This window comes from Ictalurus punctatus, chromosome 13 (assembly GCF_001660625.3).
Source record: "Ictalurus punctatus breed USDA103 chromosome 13, Coco_2.0, whole genome shotgun sequence".
NCBI classification, from domain to species: Eukaryota; Metazoa; Chordata; class Actinopteri; order Siluriformes; family Ictaluridae; genus Ictalurus; species Ictalurus punctatus.
Genome location: NC_030428.2, coordinates 8754130 through 8774405, shown reverse-complemented (window position 1 = coordinate 8774405; position 20276 = coordinate 8754130). Strand labels below are relative to the sequence as shown.

Genomic DNA, 20276 nt, shown 5'->3' with positions numbered 1-20276 from the left:
AAAGCTGTTTGGATTAGTGTGTGTAAATTGCAGTATGTTGTTAAATAAATAGTTGTGTTCTGTCATAATAAATGTCAGGTCCTTGTCATGTTGTGTGGTTGTGTGTATGTTCGAAGCCATATATAGCCATGATGTAGTGTTGTATATCTGTTGAAATATGAGTGACACATGGTATGCAATGAAAAACATGATGGCAGACATGGATTACTGGACGTCCCTGTTGAAAAAAAAAGCAAACAAAAACAAAACAATAGAAACCCTCATAGAATCTGTAATGGTTATAATGGGAATTGTATTGGTTTTAATGGAAACTGTAATGGTCCCTGTAGGTCTCTACTGGTCATTTTTTTGCCTTTTGTTGGTGACACGTTATGTCTAATGGATATCATTAAGAACCAATTACCAATTAATGGATATCATTAAGAACCCCCCCCCTAATCCAAGTTAACCTTGTTGCTTGACCCACTTGTTCAAACACTGTTATAAGACAATAACAAATTACAAATGAGAGAAACCTGAAACTGTTTCAACACAGGTGACGCAATTTGCCCTGAGTCATGTTCCTGGAAAAAAAAAAAGTTCCATACTTTTGTAATGGTGCAACAGGGATGACGTAGAAACCCCTTCCCAACCCCAATATCTCTCTCTCTCTCTCTCTCTCTCTCTCTCTCTCTCTCTCTCTCTCTCTCTCACACACACACACACACACACACATCTAGAAACGAGCATGGTTAAATAAATGATATTTCAGTATGGTAAAAAAACAAAACAAAACAAAACAAAAAACCTACATGACTTTTAACACGATAAATGAGATCGTTACCCGGAAGTAATTTTAAAATGTTACACAGTAGGCTTTTATTTATTTACAGCGTGTCTGGAATAAGATATTCTTGATAATGTATCTGGAAAAATGTATGTAAATAAACCTGGGTAGATAAAGTATATGTGTATATATATTTATTTATATACACACACACGTATATATATATATATATATTTTATAGGCGATATTCCACTCGGATGTACGCTGTGACCTTTGTGGCGGCTCTACGTCACGCGTGATATCACGCGCGTGTCGTGTCTTCTGGGATGGGGAGGCAGAGAGAGAAGAGCGAGCGTTGATGTGTATGAGAATGAGCAATAATAGTGTTTTTGATACGACTCCGCGTTTAAATTGCATGGCTTGTCTTTTTTTCTCCCGGGTGGGGCGTGGTGTTGTTCCCTTTCCCGGTATTTCGGAGTAATTAGAGGAGCCGCGCTGTGTAAACATCTCTGAAGTGAGGAAGTGGGATGTGGCCCGGCTCTATCTTCGCTTGCGGTCTACGATGTGACACAGTCCCAGCGCCTCGGGCACGCACTGCCACTCTTCCACGAGGATATATAAAGACGTGAGTGATGGCATCCGCTTCATGCAGCTGGACCGCGACCGCGACAGCGACGGCTGTTTTGGATTCGCCTCGTGCTGGAAAACTGAAAAGCGATACGTGTGTCGTGATGTAGCGGACTGTGGTGCGTTTGGGTTTTTTTTTTTTTTTTTTTGCCCCGACAAAGCGTTATTTGCGTCGGATAATGGACTCGTCGGTAACGCTGGGGAGGCTGGAGCTCGGGCACGCCACCGTGAGCCCGGACACGTGCCTCAATGGCCCGAGGGCGAAGGAAAGGACCGCGCAGCAGCACGCGGGGCCGCGCGCGGGACCACTCGGTTGCGTGCCGCTTTCGCACCAGGTCGCGGGCCACAAGTACGGCGTGGACAAAGTAGGTCAGTTTACTGATTAACCTGTTTCCTTTGTATCCAAGTTAAAGCGTCAGTGCGCCACCCACACAGTAAGTTACTCTCTAAAGACGCTGGCTGAAGTGTCTACGCAGTAGGAATAAGTTCTGATCAACAACAGGTTTAATTCCCATTAGACATGTACAGGGCTGCACAATATCGCACATATCGAATATTATCGCTATACCGAGCATGCAATAAGCCCAGGTCCCAAAGAAATCAAATAGACACTTTGTAGTGTTTCGTATGAATATGTCTGCCTTAATGTTCTCTATAAGCTAGTGCGCTCCAAAACAATGACAAAATTCGCATTTAGATATAAAACACGCCGCTAATACGGATCAGCAATTTTGATGACATCATTCTGCACTTCAGCTCCTCATCAGAGTTTCTGTCCAATCAAACGCTCTTGAGAATCTGAAGTGTCCCGCCCCACCGACGTTATCGTGGTACTACTAACGGTCATCTAGGCCGTGAGGTAAGCTGAACTCTATTGGTTGTTTAAAAAGATGGGAGGAGCCACTCTGTGTGTCCCACCTTGACTTCCTGTTTCAGTGTAAATTTCGTCAAGTAGTGATGGGAAGTTCGGATCATTTTACTGACTCGGATTTTGGAATCTTGTTCAGCAAAATGAACGAATCTTTTTTACGAGTCATTTCGTTCATTTCAGCAGAATATGATTCAAATGTTTACATGTTAAATTCCCTGACACATTTAATACTTAATAAACTATAAAATAAACTACAGGCTAATGCAGCCAAGGCTGATTTATGAGAAACAGAAATGATTGATTAATTAACACGTCTCGAGTGTTCGGGTTGGAGTCGTTCGTTCATCCATCCCGTTTTCGGTAGTTCATGGTGCATTGTGTATGGGGCGGTCACAGGAAGAACAGACGACTCGAACCCGAAGACTCAAGACATGAACTAATCATTTCTGTTTCCTGTACAGAATCTATGGGAAGGATGCAGCGCATGCATGGTCAAAAATGAATAAATCACTCTCTGAGACAACTCTTTATATTATGAAGACCACATCACTAGTTTCAAGGCACTTCACTGGGACTTTAACATATCAGTGAGTGGTGTGCCGTCACGTTTCTGTCAATGACGTGACTGTACAGTTTGCTGTAATAATAAGTACGCACTTTCAGATTGCACTTAAGTGTGTTAACTGAGATGAAAGAGTCTCGCTGGGTGAATATCAGCTGCGATAATCAGATATCAGTTTGCATAAAAATATGTGGATGGAAATATAGCTACTGGGCAGTACCAGGAACATACTGTGATATGGTGCTTTACCACTGCAATGCTCGCGTGTTGCGGTCTTTCCACTGCGTATAGTACCTGGGTTTATTTAAAAAAATTTTTTTAGTACCACCTTGGTCGAGGGTCTGAGCGAGCCGAGCCGATACTAAATGTGAGTCACACGCTGAGGGAGTAGGGAATTCTCCTTAACGAGTGGTTCTGTATTGTACCTGAATAAATGTCATTTAATTCATACTTTGTGTACAGTAATGTTCTATTAATTGAAAATTATGTATTGTTTATCTCATTACAAATAAAATTACAATAAAAGTTTCTGTCTTAGATTTTTACATCTCGCTTGTTACCGAGTTCCAAACAGGCGTTTATCGAAGTCACTCCTGTCGTGGTTGAATCTAACTTAGTCAGAATCCAATCTAGGTAGAATCTAACTAATCGAGCACTATGTAGGTTCTAGAGTGGCATTATTTTACGTCCTTAATAGCCTCCATGTTCAGTGAACAGGAAAGGCGTTTGGAATATGGGCGTGACCGTGTATTTGTACAGGGCTTCGATGAGACAACATTATTCCTGCGTGAAGGTGAGTAGAAGATAGCACTAAACTGCAGTGGAAAAGCAAGCCTAGAAAAGTAAAGCGAGCCGAGTCGAGTTGAGGAGTACCGTGCAGTGGAAAAGTGGCTTTATACACATGCATCTGCTGATACTTTTGTGACAAATGCTATGCAGCCGATGGCGGTCTAGTAAAACAACATGCCTAGTTTGCTTATTTTTTCAAGATTAAGTCTTAGATGGGTTCGATGTTTGAATGAATGTTCATGAAACTCCACCCCCAGGATCCACAGTGGCTCTTAGAGTGTATATAAAACGACTGACAGGATACGCATCCTTACACAAACAAGCGTTCTGGACTAGAAGCCCATTTTCCCCAACAGGTTTTCTCAGTGACTTTTGCTAAGGCCACGACTTAATCTATTGTTTTTTTTAATCATGTTCTACAAATCTTCCAGGTTATTTGTACATTTAAGGAATCTTTTTTTTTTTTTTCTCCACTATTGCCCCTTTTAAATGACAGTTGTTTCGCACAGAGTAAGTTCATTCGTTATTTCATTTGTTCATCCCTCTTCAGTAAGCCCTTTATTCTGGTCAGGGTCATGGACATTATTCTGGCAACACTGGGCGTGAGGCTGGGACACTCCCTGAACAGGACACCATCCACACATTTTCACACACTCATACACATCAAGGAACAATTTAACACAGCCAGTACACCTCCCAGCATGCTTTTGGGAGGTGTGAGGAAACTGGAGAACCCGAGAAGAAACCCAGATGGACATGAGTTCAGGATCGAATCTGGAGCTGTGAGGTGGCGACGCTACACACTGCGCCAGCTTCTCAGTCTAAATTCATTCACTTTATCGGGGGGGACCCTCTTAAATCAGGTTGATTGGGAAACATATTCATTCTCAGTATGTGGAAATGTTGCAAGAGTGAACCAGTCTCAGCAGTAGTGACCGTAACAGTAACAGCTATGTATTTGGTGTAACCAGTAGTCAATATGCCACGTCTTTGTAATAAAATGGAAATATGTTGACTTGCTGTGTATTGTGGGAATGGCAATCCACTTGTAAGTTAAAAAAGAAAAAAAAAAAGCATGTTTGTGGTTGGTTACATCTGTGGTTGGATTTAACTCTAGGTATACTGCAGCATCCCGATGGTACGGTACTAAAGCAGCTTCAGCCTCCTCCCAGAGGACCCAGAGAGATGCAGTTCTATTGCAAGGTAAGTAGTGTTTAAAGGTACACTTTTGTCCTGCTCCATTATCTTTCATAATTAGGCCTACATTTCTGTTTGATGTGTATTATTAGCACTCTTCAAAAGAATTGGCAAAAATGACCAACAAACACTGGACACAATGACTCAGAATTTCATTAAAAAAAAGATGGAGAAACCACTTATGTTTCCTGTAACTATCAATATATATTTGCTAGTAGTACTTTCCCTCAGAATTTGGGGCACAGTTGACACCCCTAAATAAAATGTCAAATAAATACAAACATATTGTCGACTGATGTGTCACGGCAAACCAGCAACTCAATTTCCCAGAATGCAACACGAACTACAAACATGGCCCATGACAGCTCCTAATGGAACACACGCGCGTGTGTCATAGACACATCACCTTCTCCTGATGACTAATCACACACCCCTGTTCCCAATCACACTGACCATCACAAAACACTACGTAAGAGACTGCTCATTCACAAGGTCTTCACGAAGTAATGTGTTCAGTCGCTATAGTCTTTGTTTATTTCTAAGCTGTTCCATTGTTTTATCTATTCTGGTTTTGTTTCTGCTTTGCCTTTGACCTTGATTCCTGCCTTACCTGCTCTAGCCTGTTTGTCTGACCACTGCCTGTCTTTGTTTATGTCTTTTGCCTTGCTCTCTGGATATTATACTGTTCATTAAAGCTCTTACCTGCAATTGCATCTGTCCTAGCCTCCAATAAGTGACATCCGCTTTAAAAATTATTGTGTTTTATAATTGCTTTTAGTCACCAAATGCAAGGTTGCACGTATACCCTTTTGCCATCCATCTCCAAGCGGAAAGCAAAATAACTTTTATGTGATCTGCACAAGTCAGGTAGTGGAGATAGAAAGTTATACATAAGAAAAAAATGTTTGTCATCTTTGCAATAAATCTACAGTAGGCTCTTACTGTATATGCACATGTTTTGGGAATGCCCTGTAATGCTCTCATTCGGGACCTTTTGTATGCATTGCTCTGACGTTTTACACTTGGAGATACCCAAAGACCCCTTGCTCTTCCTGCTATTGGATGACTCCACACTCCAGCTAAACACACATCAAAAAAGGACTTTATTGGCAGCAGGTACCGCTGTCAAAAAAGACTGCGTTAAAGCTTTTGGTGGAACCATCCAACGGTGGAACATCCAAGCTCAACGGTGTAAGGGATAAAACTATTCATAGCTAGGTGGAAATCGCTGAGGAGTTATCGGACAAATTAAAGCCTTGATCTCTTAATTCATTTATTTTAGCTAGCAAGTCACTTCTATCTAAATGTGGGTAGTTTTGTATAGTTCATTCAATTTGTATTCTATATATGTTTACATTTGGAAATAATGCACACAAACAAACAACTAGGACACTTGAAAATTTGCCAGAAATTGCACACAGGAACATACTGACTCCAAACTCAGTGTGAGGAAGGTGGTGGAAAAAACAAAGCGGAACACATTCACACACTTTAGTTGATTTTAGGATTTCAAAATCTTGAACTTATTAAATCCCTATCTTCATACCAACAAGCTGTTTGGAAGTGTTGCATGGAAAAAAGCCACTCCTGAGAGCATCTCACAAACTGTAGCACCAAGCACCGACTTAAAAAAAAAAAAAAAGTCAATGGAAGTACAGCTGAAAATAATGGTGTCCTGTGCACAATGAGAACTTCCAGATACCCAAAGTAAAATGTTGCAGCGAATGTTGCACTGTTGCTGTAGCCTTGGCCTGTTTTTGGTGGCATTGATGGCATCATAGATTCTGCCAGGATATTTTAGCCAAAACCTAGTTGCCTCTGCCAGACCATTTCAAACTGGCCATCTCAGTTTCCAGATTTGAACCTTATTGAAAAACCTGTGGTCTGAATTGAAGCGGAAAATCACATGCACAAGTATAAAAGGCCTGGAAGTGTTCTGCATGGAGGCCTGGACCAAGAGCTTTTGAAAAGTGTCTCTTCTAGCTTATTCCTTGTTACATGAAGAGATGATGGGGCCTCCGTACTGTTATCAGAATATATATATATATATATATATATATATATATATATATATATATATATATATATATAATAATCTGTCTATCTTGTGTTAAAATAAAAGTATGCAGTAAACTCAATCTTACCTGCACGTGTTTATTTATTTTCTAATATAAATTGCTGCTCATTTCCATGACAGGTTCCTACAGCAATATATTCATATTAAACTCATGTTTGGAGATGTTCTTGGCAGTCTGTCTCATATAAAACAAAACAAAACTGTTTATAAGAACTTGTCTCTGTTTATAATCATGTCTGTCTCTGATGCTCATAAGCATGAAGATAATAGTGACGCCTCCAGAGGCCTGCCATTGCTCACTGAATCCTGAAGATAGACTTTTGAGGAAAGACCAGCTGGTCTCTCAGTCCAAAATTGCTTTTTGGGCGTAAAATGTTAAGCTGTCCAACTCCGAAGCGCATCCTCATAATGACGGATGCTGCTAGCCAGTACTCGTATTTCATCTTTTCAGCATGCTCTAATACAGCGAGTGTTTCCAATCAAGATTTCATCTTTTCCCATTGTGGTTCAGTTATGTAACGAACAATACTGACAAGGATCCACCCACACCACAGCACATTTCATATTTCCTCCTTATGACTGGTCTTTAGTTTACCTGGTCCAATCTTGTGTTTTGTGCAGGTTTATGCCAAGGATTGCTGTGACCCCTGCCTACTCGATCTGCAGCAGCATCTTCCCAAGTATTACAGCACTTGGTCTTCTCCAGACAGCCCCACAGGTGACCAGCACCAGTTCTTACATCAGAACCACATGTACACATGATGGCTGCAACAGGAATCAAACGTTTCCTCAGAAATGAACGCTACGCATACATTAACTCAAAGATAATAGAAACGTTCGAGGAAGCACAACTCAATGTGTGTCTCAGACCTTACACACTACGGTCAAAAGTCTGGAGGCACTCGACTGAAATGTTTCTCATGGTCTTAAAAACCTTTTGATCTGAAAGTGTATGATTTAAATGTTTAAAATCGGTGTTGTAGACACAAATATAATCGTGCCGACATATTCATTTCTTTCATTAGAAAACTAACATTTTATTTACAAAAAACTATTTTTTTTTAAAATGGATGACTTGGCGTGAAATATTCTGAAAAGCAGCCAATAAGAGTCCAGCGTCGGTGGGAACTCTTTTAATACTGTTTAAAAAGCACCTCAGGGAAATTCCTCAAGAAATCGCTCGAGAAAATGCCAAGAATACATTTCTGGAAATTCTAGGCAAAAAGGGCGTCTACGTTGCATATGTAAAATACTAAATTATTTTGTTTTATTTTGGATTTTTTTTTAATCACAACATAATTCCCATAGTTCCATTTGTGTTATTGCAGAGTTTTGATAACTTTATTATTATTCTAAAATGTGGGAGGGGTGGGGGAAATAAAGAACGTGTGTGTAAACTTTTGACCCGTAGTGTACGTCTGCCCTGGTTTAGAACATATTTCAGTGTTTATTTTACAAAACATGCACGTTTTATGTGAATGTTGAATTCAGCAAACCTCTCGTAGATACAGAGATGTCAACATCTACAGTTCAGCTGTGGCAATCATGTTTTTTGATCCCTTGTTATGGGAATATTTTGTCCGTTAAAATTTGTACAGGTTATTCAGTAATCAAAGTACGGGGTAAATATGCTGTGTATCACCATTTAATACTTTCTTTCAGTATGTAGACTATCTCATCTCATGTTTTATTTTCAGCCTGTCACGCTAATTACATTATCGACTTATCGTACGATATACGGATGTGACCTTGATCATTTTTTGCGGACCTCGGTATTCCCATTGTGTTCACGTGCGTGTTTGTTTACATAAGAACGGACGTCACCAACATTTTAGCCGTTCGCGCTGCTTCTGTCCTCTCGTCTGCTCTAGGGCTGTCGAATAAAAAAAATCAAATATTCATTGAATTTAAGATGAACGTGCACATTTCGAATGCAAAAACTGTACATTCGAATTTAAGATGCATAGCAAGCACTAGCACCGATTTAAAAATAAATTTTAAAATAAATAAATAAAAATATATTTAAAAAAAAAAAAATTTAAAACCGTGTTGAAAAAATGACACGCAAGATATTATACGATGCACGAACCATGTTTTATTGAAGAGGAAAAATCTAGAAAGAATAGTTGTAGTGTTTCAAATAATCCAGTCATGTCGGGGATTGAGCCGCTTAAGCCGCGTGAGCTGACACAAGGGCAGTTTTCATATGTTTTTGTTGATTCATGTTTAAGTAAATATATGAAATGCGAGAATTTTCGGATTAATTTTTTTCTATTTTCTTGTCAACGACAATGCCATTCACTGATTTTCGATGCCATTTTAGTCAGAGTAAAATTGACGAATCAAAAAATCTGACATGATGCAATATTGACTAAAATTAAAGGATATTTTTGTCAGAAGACAAACTATTTTTTGACATTTCCGATTCCTGAATATTCTTAAGAATTAAAAGTGTGTCGCTCTTTGACAGGGTGTACTTGCATCATTATGCTATTTATATTCTCATTATATCAGTGGCATTAAATGGTCTTAAAATGACAATATCGTTTATTGCAATTATTTCTGCGACAATATTTTATTGAGCTATTATTTCTTTTGCTTTGGACAAAAGTTTGATTCGTTTTATGGTCTCCTTCATGTCAGTAATAAAGACTTTTTTTTCTTCTTCTTCCTCACTGACCACTTTATTAGCAGCAAGTTTTTCCAATCTTCACCTGTCCATACTTAGTGATCCAGTAGAACGTAGTCTCAAATTCCTGTCCACGAGAGTGGAGTCTCCTGTTGTTGTAGCCCATCTGCTTCAACGCTCGACATGTTGTGTATTTTGAGATGCTTTTTTGCTCACCTCATTTCTAAAGAGTGGTTATTTGAGTTACCGTAACCTTACTGTCGACTCAACAAGGTGTTCACGCCCACAGAACAGCTGCTCTGTTTTAAATTTTTTTATTTATTTATTTTGTGTAAATTAAAGAGCCTGTTATGTGTGTAAATCCCAGGAGATTAGCACTTTCTGAAAACAGCCCATCTGGTACTAGCAACCATGTCATGGTCAGAGTCACATGAGTAAGCAGGTGTACAGATGTTCATAGTAAAGTGGCTTATGATAACCATGACAATGTTGACAAGGTTTAAAGATTAACTAATGCGTCTTGTCGATGTTGTTTTTTTTTTTTTTTTTAAATTTATGTTCATGCTTCTCCCTAGGGACAAATATGCCAAGACTCTGAGTAAACTTGCCACCATTTTGCAGGAAACAATTCTGTTTGTGTAGCAGCCATATGTGTACATGTACATAGTTATGTGTTGGCTATAACCCCAGTCTAATGGTCGCCGTGAATGCCAGAAAACTGAGTGACCGGCGTATTTAGTACAACTACAACTGCCCAGCAGAATCTGACACACAGAATGCAGTTACCATTTCAAAAAGGGAGAATATCATGTGGGAATTAGAGTCAAAATTTGCACTATGTCATGTTGCTAATGGTTATGATGATCCTCTTCATGTACAGAGCTGTACCTGAAGCTGGAGGACGTCACACGGCGCTTCCAGAAGCCCTGCATCATGGACGTGAAGATCGGCCAGCGTAGCTACGACCCCTTTGCCTCACAGGAAAAGCGTGAGCAACAGATCAGGAAGTACCCACTGATGGAGGAGATTGGCTTCCTGGTGCTCGGGATGAGGGTAAGCACTCACTGGCTCCTTCCTGTTTTATTTGAAAATAAATAGACCGCACACTCGAGATGCTTTCTCATTTCCAGTCCCAGAGTAATCCTACTCAAATACACCTTTATTCATTAAATCCATTAAAAAATTAGGTCATGGGTGGAGTCAGGTATTTTCCCACAGTGATCAGATGATTTTATTATAAATGATAACATCACTGTAACAAGAAAATCTCGTAATTATTTGAAAATGCTTCCAGCCTTTTACACTGTGCGAGTGTTTTCATAATAAGTAAAAGTAGCAGTATGATTTTATCAGCTGCTAATCCATAAAGACTTATTGTATTCATGGATTTCAATGATTTCTGCTCAACAAGTGAGTAATTATTATTATTGTAATTATTATTTATTTATTTATCTATTTAATTATTTATTTAAACAAAAAGGCCTGGGGGTGTGCAAGCATCCAGCAAAACCACATCACAGACTAGCAGGAAGGCTGTGCAGTTTTCTAAACTGGACAGCTATGCTCTGTGGAAATGGAAAAACAAGATAAGTGATGCAAATCAAGTACTGTGGCAGTTCATACTGGTACGACTCACCATCATCAAGAACCTGATGGGCTTGATTCCTACACCGCTCTGAAAGACTAATATAGAAGCAGACAGCTGTATTTGTATGCACCTGTGCCAGCTGCTCTAGTGTCCTGAATTACAAAAGCACAGGTGGATTAAAATAGCACTTTAAAACCGGCAGTTTACTGTTGATGGTAGAGATGCACTGATCTTGTACTAAGTATTGACACTGGTCGGAAAAGCGGGATTTTGATCAGCATTAGGTTTTCTTATTCAAGCTGCTGACTTTATTTTGCGCCGTGAACATGTGTGTTGTTGACTGAGCCTATGTAATTGGCACATGAACACAGTACACAACTCGTCTTAAAGTTTATCACCGTGTCTGTGATATTTTGCATGACAAAACGTTATAGCAGAAGCTTTCCGGGAGTCAGTTTGGTTACTGCGAGGATGTCAGTGTTAGACTATTGGGTGCATTTCTAATCCACTCAAACTGTCAGTATTCAAACATTGTCCTTTGTTTTCCTATTGATGCTGTTTGGCTGTCAAGTGTAGGAACGGATTTAATTTTCCATATTTCCTTGTTTATAAAAGATGTTTTTGAAATAAATTTTCAGAAGGAGTATTTACTTAACTGGTGAAACACAAAGTCAAGGTGATATTAAAGTTCAGATATTTATATACTAACAAGTTCTCCTTAGAGCAGGGGAATTCATCTAAAACGTCTGTGTTTAAGTTCCTGCTGCATAAAATCCCTTGCTTAACATGACTGAATGGCAACATTTACCTTTTAATCCTTAAGTATTAATTATTAGTTCATGTCTATAAATAAGACATCAAAGAGTTTGTTTTGTTTTCCACTAGCACTTCATTCCCATTTTGGACTAGTGCCATGGACTCTGAACAGATGAGGCAACTTGAAGTGAAGCATAAACGTGTTCATGTCTGTTTAGTCATCTTTAAGCATTCTGTTTTCACCATTGTATTATTATTATTTTCCTAATGAGCTATGGTGTCGCTTCACTAATCAGACCAGAGAGGATAAAATAAGGAATATTCTACGAAAGTCAAGAAAACTCGAGGTTTTCAAGTTTGATCATTTATAAAAATAGATGCGATTGGCGGCAACAGAGACTCGCTAAACTACGGCACGTTCTTTCCATAAGTCAAGCTGTTGTACTACGGTATTACAGCGCTCGTTTCAATGTTCTGAAAATACTTTCATGCATCCGCAGCCTGACCCTGGTCCACCATTTGATGACCCCTTTCCTACAGAGCAGATAAAGTGGACGGTTTCAGCATTATGTCTTGCATAAAATGTTCAAGTCCTCCAACTCAACTCTGTGCTCTCTCTGGTCTCTGTGCTTTGAGCATTGGGCTAATAAATTATGCATCCTCTTGTAAACAGATCTATCTTTGGGAAGATGGATATCTTCTGTTGGTTATCGTCACTGAAAGACAGTGGGAATTTTAGCTTTTGGAACCGGCTGGGCATCAGTATTCCATGTGAATGCGTGTGTGTGTTATCAGTCTGACAGGATGAACTTATCACTCAGGCAGGCCTGAGAGACCTCTTTAATCAGCCTTCAGCTTTGCTGACCTCCCCTAGAGTCCTTCGTCAGTCTAGCGGACTCGCCTAGAGGCTCTATTGTCCTTATCCAAAGCCCATCATGAGGTTTACACAACAGCCATCGCAGTTATGTGAGACTGAGCCGTTTTTAACATCCTAAGAGGAAACACGTACTCGAAACTACAGAGCTCGTCTGACAGGTTGCGTTTGTGTGCTGCTATTTTTTTATTTATGAGGGTTGTGGCCTGTCATTCTCACAGCAACACACAGTGAAGTGGCTCTGTTCAAGTGCGATGTATGAATGTCCTGACATTTATCATTATTATTGCGCTAGGTCTGATGAAGAGAATCACAATAATAGCAAAATGAATCTGAGTCGTTATGACTGATCGGTATATATACACTGTATAACATTAAAACCCACTGCCTAATATTGCGTAGGTCCCCTTTTTGCGACCAAAACAGCTCTGACCCGTCAAGGCATGGACTCCACAAGACCTCTGAAGGTGTGTTGTGGTATCTGGCAACCAGACGTTAGCAGCAGATCTTTTAAGTCCTGTAAGCTGTGAGGTGGCGCCTCCGTGGATCGGGACGTGTTTGTCCAGCACGTCCCACGGATTCTGGATCAGATTGAGATCTGGGGAATTTGGAGGCCAAGTCAACACCTTGAACTCTGTCATGTTCCGCAAATCATTTCTGAACAATTTTTTGCAGTTTTGCAGGGAGCATTATCCTGCTAAAAGAGGCCAATGCCATTAGGGAATACTTTTGCCATGTGTTGAGGTAGGTGGTACGTGTCAAAGTAACATCCACATGAATGCCAGGACCCAAGGTTTCCCAGCAGAACATTGCCCAGAGTCGTTTTGGAGATACACTGATGCAGTCATCTAGCCACCACAATCTGGCTCTTGTTAGTCGCTCAGATCCTTACGCTTGCCCATTTTTCCTGCTTCCAACACATCAACTTCAAGAACTGATTGTTCACTTGTTGTCTAATATATGGTAAATGGTCTGCACTTGTATAGAGCTTTTTAACTTTGGCGGTTTTACAAAGTGCTTTAAATTGTTTCTCATTCACACACACACACTCACACACCAATGGCAGCAGGTGCTACCTCGCCATCGGGAGCAACTTGGGGTTCAGTGTCTTACCCAAGAAGACCTGTGGGCCGGGAATCAAACCGCCAACCCTACTATTTGTGGACAAGCCGCTCTGCCACTTGCGTCACAGCCGTCCCACCTCTAACATCTTGACAGATGCCATTGTAACAAGATAATCACTGTTATTCACTTCACCTAATGTTGTGGCTGATCGGTGTATATAAAACTCAGTGGTTGTTTAGAAAGCCAAACAGTGGAAAAACGTGTGAATGATGGCTCATCAATGTCACTTAATGTCATGGCAAAACACAAAGTTGTGCTCGAGTGTGTGAAAGCTTTCATCTTGTCTCCGGCGGTTTGTTTTTTTGGCAGGGATCATGGAAAAAACTGTTTAAGCTTCAAGCCGTTAAGCCTTATCTCGGAGCAAAATGAGCCATTGCTGGTAATTACACTACTGATTGAGTTGATAGTCCAGATATTTTGCCCTGTCTCTTGACAGACTGAGATTTGCAGAGCATCAATATTAAATTGACTCCTTCCTGGATGTTTAACCGGAATTCAATATTCTCTGCTTACTTATTCATCTAGTTGGTTAACTAGTGTTATATCCTATTGTTTCCACCAGAGGGAGATCACGTCCTCTGCTAAAACAATTTGCATCCACAAATATTCTTGTGTGTGTGTGAGATTTGTTTAATAGAAGAGACTGTGTGTGTGTGTGTGTGTGTGTGTGTCATTGTATAGGTGTACAACGTGGGCTTGGACTGCTTTGACACATATGACCAGCATTATGGAAGGGGTCTCAAGAAGGATACCATCAAAGATGGTAAGATTTTAAGCCGTGCACTCCTTTAATGTATTATAAATAGACCCTGTAAATCCACAGTAGTTGAATAGACAGCAGTTTTATCCACAATGATATTTTGTAGTTGGGTTTGGCAAAGTCTCATGCTATTTTAAAGGACACAAATCTACCTTGAGTGACTCGCATGATAATTTTTTATAACTGATATGTCATCCTCAGTACTGTTCCTACATTACCCACAAACAGGGGTGGATTTAGTGATTTGGGGGCCCTAGGCAAAATATAGGAATGGGGCCCTTATTTCAGTGTTTTAACATTGATATTAAAATTTTCAGCCTACGTAATTCAACATTAATAGCAGTAATCAAGGGTGAACTTAGACCAAAAAGTGGCCCTATACTTTCTGGCCCTGAGCGGACCACCACACCCGGTCCACAACACGCAAGGTCATAACACACCGGCTCGTTCATAGTTAGACCAATTTTTAACACCACTTAAAAATATACACAATACAGAAACATAAATGGTATTTAAACATTTATTTGAAGTAGCACTGAACAGATATCAAGTCATATTTGTAAAATAGGCAGACATAAACAGAAGAACAGTGGGACAAAGAAAATAAACTGTACAAGTCCTGAATCAGGACTGAAACTCTATATTTTAACACTAACATGAATCCATATCTAATCATTTTGCCCCCAAAAACAGACCACTACTATAATAATAATAATTGTACATTTTATTTTCTAATATGAATATTATGAAATTAATCTTGTTATTAGGCCTATATTAATAAATAAGTCTATTTCACTATGACCACTAACCGAGAGGAAACCATGTCGCTGTATGGTACAGTAGGACAGCAACTTATTAAAGTATTATACAGCCCCACCCATTCATACACAGTACGGACAGAGTTCAGTTTCATCTGGACAGACAGACAGACAGAATGAACCATGCTGAGAAAGAGAGAGAGAGAATGAACCCTGCTGCCTGTCCCAGCCTCGCTGTTCTTTGGCTGTAATGCTAGAGCCGTTGGCGCCTGCAGAACTGCAACTTTGCCTTCACGCCAAAGGCAAAATCTGTTCATTTAAACACTTCACAGGCTTTGATAGAAACTTTTTGCTTTCCTCCTGCTTTGTCCTTTTTTCAGCACCGCTGCTTCGCTTCATTTTTCTGCTCTCTCTACACTACATATGACGTCGTCAACGTTTGCACGAGTTGGCTCCCTTTTTCCTAAATCATTTCTGCAGATGAGAAGTAAAATTGTGAAATAGTCCAGTGAAGTGGGTGGATACACTCATAAATTAAGGATTCTGATGGCATTTTAGCATATGGATTTTTAGAAAAACATAATTTAATTAGTGAAAAATAAAAATAAAACTTTCTTTACCATAAGTTTATGCACTGTTTTGGGGGCCCTTGGTATCTCAGGGCTCAAGGCAAGTTTGCCGACCTTTGCCTAATGGTAAGTCCGCCCCTGCCCACAATGCCGTTTAGCCCTCCCTTCATCTCCACCGAAAAAAAAAAAAAAAAGAACAATGAAGCAGCACTTTAGTCCTTTATTGGACTCAGCTTTCTTACCTTCTCATCTGAACACTCCGCTCAAACAGATCAGCTTCCAAACGCTTCAACTTTCATGCGAATACCACCATCAACGCCATCGTGCTGTCAGCTCATAAATCACTAGCTAGCCATCCTGAGCGTCTGGCGTAATTAGGCACAACTGTGCCATGTAGCTGCATTGCATCCTGGAACTTTGCTCTCTTCATTACTTTTATATTTTCCTCTAATTACCATTAATAGGATGTTGAATGTTGCTGAAAAATGGCGAGTGAGAAAAGAAGCTCTTGTTCTTTTATTTTTAGGTGTTAACAGCAAAATGTGCCCGTTCTCAGTTATGGTTAAAATTGATCATTTCTTTTTGTATTAAACACCATTGTAACTGTGATAATGTCCCCCTGTGATGTCAGCGCAGCAGACAACCTCATACAGCACCAGCCAACAAATTTCAGTATAACCATATTTAATGTGTTTCAGAGTTAAGAAACAATCTAACTGGTCTGTAGAAGTATGGAGTCAGGCTGAATAATCTGAAAAATTTTACTCTACCCTAATGTTCTCACACAAGCTCAGGTTAACAGGTTATTTTTCTTGTTTCATATCCTAACTGCCACGATTGTCATCATGTCTCTCTCTTCAATACAGGACTTTCCAAGTTCTTCTACAACGGCAACCTCCTCCGCCGAGATGTCATCACTGCCAGCATCGCCAAGGTCAAGAGCATCCTTCGTTGGTTTGAGAACCAGAGCCAGCTGAACTTTTATGCCAGCTCTCTACTCTTCGTCTACGAAGGCCTTCCCTTGGCCCCAGAGGAGAAATCCAGCACCCGGAGCCTACAGAAGAATGAAGGTGTTCTGGAGTACAACAACAACATCGAGCAGAGCCTCTCCACAATGTACTCCCTGCACAAGAAAGGCTGCATGCAGAGCCACCATCAAAGCAAGCAGGACAACAGCGCATGGCACAGCCTCACACAGCTGGACGCCGGCGAGCAGGAGACCGAGGAGATGCCTGAGGTGGAGGTCCGAATGATCGACTTTGCCCACGTCTTCCCCAGCGAGGTCCCCGACCACGGCTATATCTACGGTCTGAGGAACCTGCTCATGGTGCTGCAGACGATACTGGATGACTAAAAAACGAAAGGTTTCTTCTCATCGTACTTCAGCCATAATGCTCTGCTCATCTCAAAAGAGAGGAAAATTTTAAAGTTGTAGCTACTCTCATTCTTCTCTACCCTACCTGTCCGGGCTCAGCACTACCTGGACTACAACAAAGTAACCATTTGAAAAGCTTGGTCTTATAGTTGGTCTATCTGCACCTGGTTTTCTTTCTTTTTCTTTTCTTTTTTTTTTTTTTAAATATTAAAAAGTGTTTTACTCAGGTAAATCGATGGTCATTTATAGTATTTATCCTGGCAATGGCAGAAATTAAATTCTCTCACCTTTAGTCACCATCTTAACCCTCTCTCTGCTTTGCTTCAGCATTTCCCAAGACAAGTTAAACAAGGTATTGTTTTTCATTTGTTTTTACATACAGGCATATTGTTGCTTCTCACGGCTGTAGTTGGTAAGACTAAGGACTTTGAGTAAGTACATAGTTGTCAATTTCTATAACCTGCGCTGCCAAGATGACCCTGCTTGTGGTGATTTTGAAATGTGCGATTTTTGACTAGCTTACATAAACTCCCCTGTGTAAATATGGTATTATATTTTCTGAAATTGAACCATTCAATGTGCTCACCTGATGGTGGGGAGGCTTGGCTCTTTATTGACATTTTAAAACGTGTCAGATATATTGATTAGCTGTTCTGCCTGTCTTGATCGAGGAAAAAAACACGCAAACTTCAGTTCATAACCTTTCCGGCTGTCTTTAAGCCATGCTTTATTAATGCCGTATCAGCTGGTCGAGTGTTTTGCTACACTTTCCTGAGTGAACGAAGTGTTCCTGTGCAGACAAGGTATCAATTTGAGTGCTGGAGGCAAAACCAGCAGAGTGATCTCGATTATAAAAATAAATGGAAAAAAAAAATCCACTGGAAATAAAGAGAGGAAAAAAAACCCCCATCAATATCAGAATTAAGACCAGATTTTTCTTTTTCCTCTCCGAGTCATTGGACAGCTATTTTTTTTATTTATTTATTTTTTTAAATTAGTTTATTAGTCCTTAACTTTGCATTGTATTTATATTAACAAATTCTGTTGCAGCTTTTTATTTTTTATTTTTAAACAATCCTTTTAAAAACCTAGGGCATTGCAGATTTTATAGAGTTTCATATAGGTGCGTAATCACTGTATACACTGACATACTTAATCTGTGAAATTTATTACTCATCTCAAAGCTGACAAGTTTCTTGCTTTACTCTCCGTTATTCTCTGTAAAATTGTTTCTGTTGGAAAGTGTTGTTTTCCAACAGAATGCATTTCAAGTTACGTAGTATGTCTTATGGCCTTGTCTTATGATGAACGACTGCTGCTGCGTTCGACTCGTCGGAACCTCCGATTTAACATTCCTGTTGATTTAAGCAGAACAAGGGCATGCTTTCTGCTCGTCCCCCGAAGAGGAAAGTTGAGCTCTGAAGGGAAAAGAAAAAAAAAACAAAGTTGGAATTGCATGTCTTTGGGCAAAGTCGAAACTACCCGTGTGTTTAATTCCCTGGCTCTTGTCTCACTCTCAGGAATGTATAAGTGTTATGAGGACTTCAAAGTAGTCCAGACATCCGTATGCAAGAACTTTAAGGAAACAGGCCGTGGGCCAGAGCTAGATGCATTTGTTCTGTAGCTTGCATACCGCTAAATTGAGGATTTTATTTGCATTCCATTAAAAAAAAAAATTATTATTATTATTATTATTTTGGTTCTGCTATTACATTTACAGCATTTCTTTACATTCATGCACTGAAGCAATTGGACATACTGTATGATGTATACATCAACCTTCCTGCTGTGAACTAATCCATTCATGTCTAATTTGTTTGAAATCTTATTCTCACTTATAATTTTATTTTATTATTCTTTTTAAACAGTTGCACCTGACTGAGATTTGCGCTGGTGCTCAGAGCACTTTAATGATTTGCTAGACTGGATTTTGCCTATGGAGCTAGTTTAATTGAACTAACTGTAAAGGTATCTTACATTTTAAATGCCTCAAAATAGAAGGATCTTACTTTAACCATTTTGTAACCTGGTTTGGTTTTGTTTGAGCTCATTCTTTTACCTGTGGTAAATAAAAGGAGTTTTTTTTTTTTTTTTTTTTTTTTTTTGCTATTTACATTTTCCAAAAGGAGAAAAATCAGGGTAAATTGTATCATGTTAAGTGGAAAATGTTAAGTATAATTAATCTTTGCTGTCCTGGAATATGCAGGCTCATTTACACCCAGTGGTTTAAAAAACAACCCATGAAGCAGCAGGGTTGCGCAATATAATGGGTTTAAGTAGCTACATTTGAATGGTTTCCCATGTGCTGTATAATTCTGCAGTTCAGACTGCAGAGTCATTTTTGATCTGTTTTAAATTGAGGCTCTGGAAGAAATAATCCAGGTTGCGGATCTGTACTGGAATGGCCATTCCTCATGTGAATCCTGTCCTAATAGACTAAACCAATTACAGTTTTTGTAATATAGATGTAAAACATGTAATAACCAGACTCGTATATTAGGTGTATATTTGGCAAATCTATCATTATTAATAAAAAAAAATTGCTCTTAATAATGCCTTGTTTCTTTTTTGACACACCTCATATTTTGCTTTCCTTTGGAGCGGTGAGCGAGCCTTAGTTTAAGTGGATATTTTCCAAAGCAGTACATCACCAAGGCTTTTTAGAGATCAATATGACCAATATACAGTATTTTGTGATATAAGCTATTCCTTTCATGTACCACAGCATGTACCACAGCGCTGTTGAAGTCTCAAAACTGTTTCGTCAGAAGGTGTTGATTAAATTTACACTGTAGCTCTGACAGGTTTATATTAATGCATTTGTTCTGATATGTTAGAATTTCTATAGTAATCACAAGGACTTGTACGAGACACTACGTGTAATCTAAGCTTAACAAATGAATTAAAAATGTTACAAAATGAACAAAAACTGATAATCATTGGTACGGTAAGG

The 20276-nt window shown here is 39.5% G+C and overlaps 1 protein-coding gene across 2 annotated transcripts; it reads left to right on the top strand.

The window, feature by feature from the left end:
- The first annotated feature begins 1066 nt into the window (after positions 1-1066).
- On the top strand, positions 1067-19548 carry ipmkb (inositol polyphosphate multikinase b). Of its 2 annotated transcripts, none has more exons than XM_053684984.1 (6): positions 1067-1758; positions 4733-4818; positions 7511-7607; positions 10399-10571; positions 14543-14624; positions 16815-19548. In XM_053684984.1, exons 1-6 carry the CDS (start codon positions 1413-1415, stop codon positions 17300-17302), a joined length of 1272 nt encoding a protein of 423 aa, XP_053540959.1. In that variant the 5' UTR covers positions 1067-1412; the 3' UTR covers positions 17303-19548. The 2 variants fall into 2 exon arrangements, with proteins under 2 accessions (XP_053540959.1, XP_017339243.2); XM_017483754.3 differs by having other exon boundaries at positions 1428-1762.
- Positions 19549-20276: the final 728 nt, after the last annotated feature.

What these genes read in the sequence shown, in the direction of transcription:
- ipmkb (XM_053684984.1), top strand. Translation starts at nt 1,413, where the DNA reads ATGCAGCTGGACCGCGACCGCGACAGCGACGGCTGTTTTGGATTCGCC. An exon ending in TCCTGGTGCTCGGGATGAGG is followed by an intron (nt 10,572 to 14,542) that starts GTAAGCACTCAC and finishes GTCATTGTATAG; the next exon opens with GTGTACAACGTGGGCTTGGA. An exon ending in GAAGGATACCATCAAAGATG is followed by an intron (nt 14,625 to 16,814) that starts GTAAGATTTTAA and finishes TCTTCAATACAG; the next exon opens with GACTTTCCAAGTTCTTCTAC.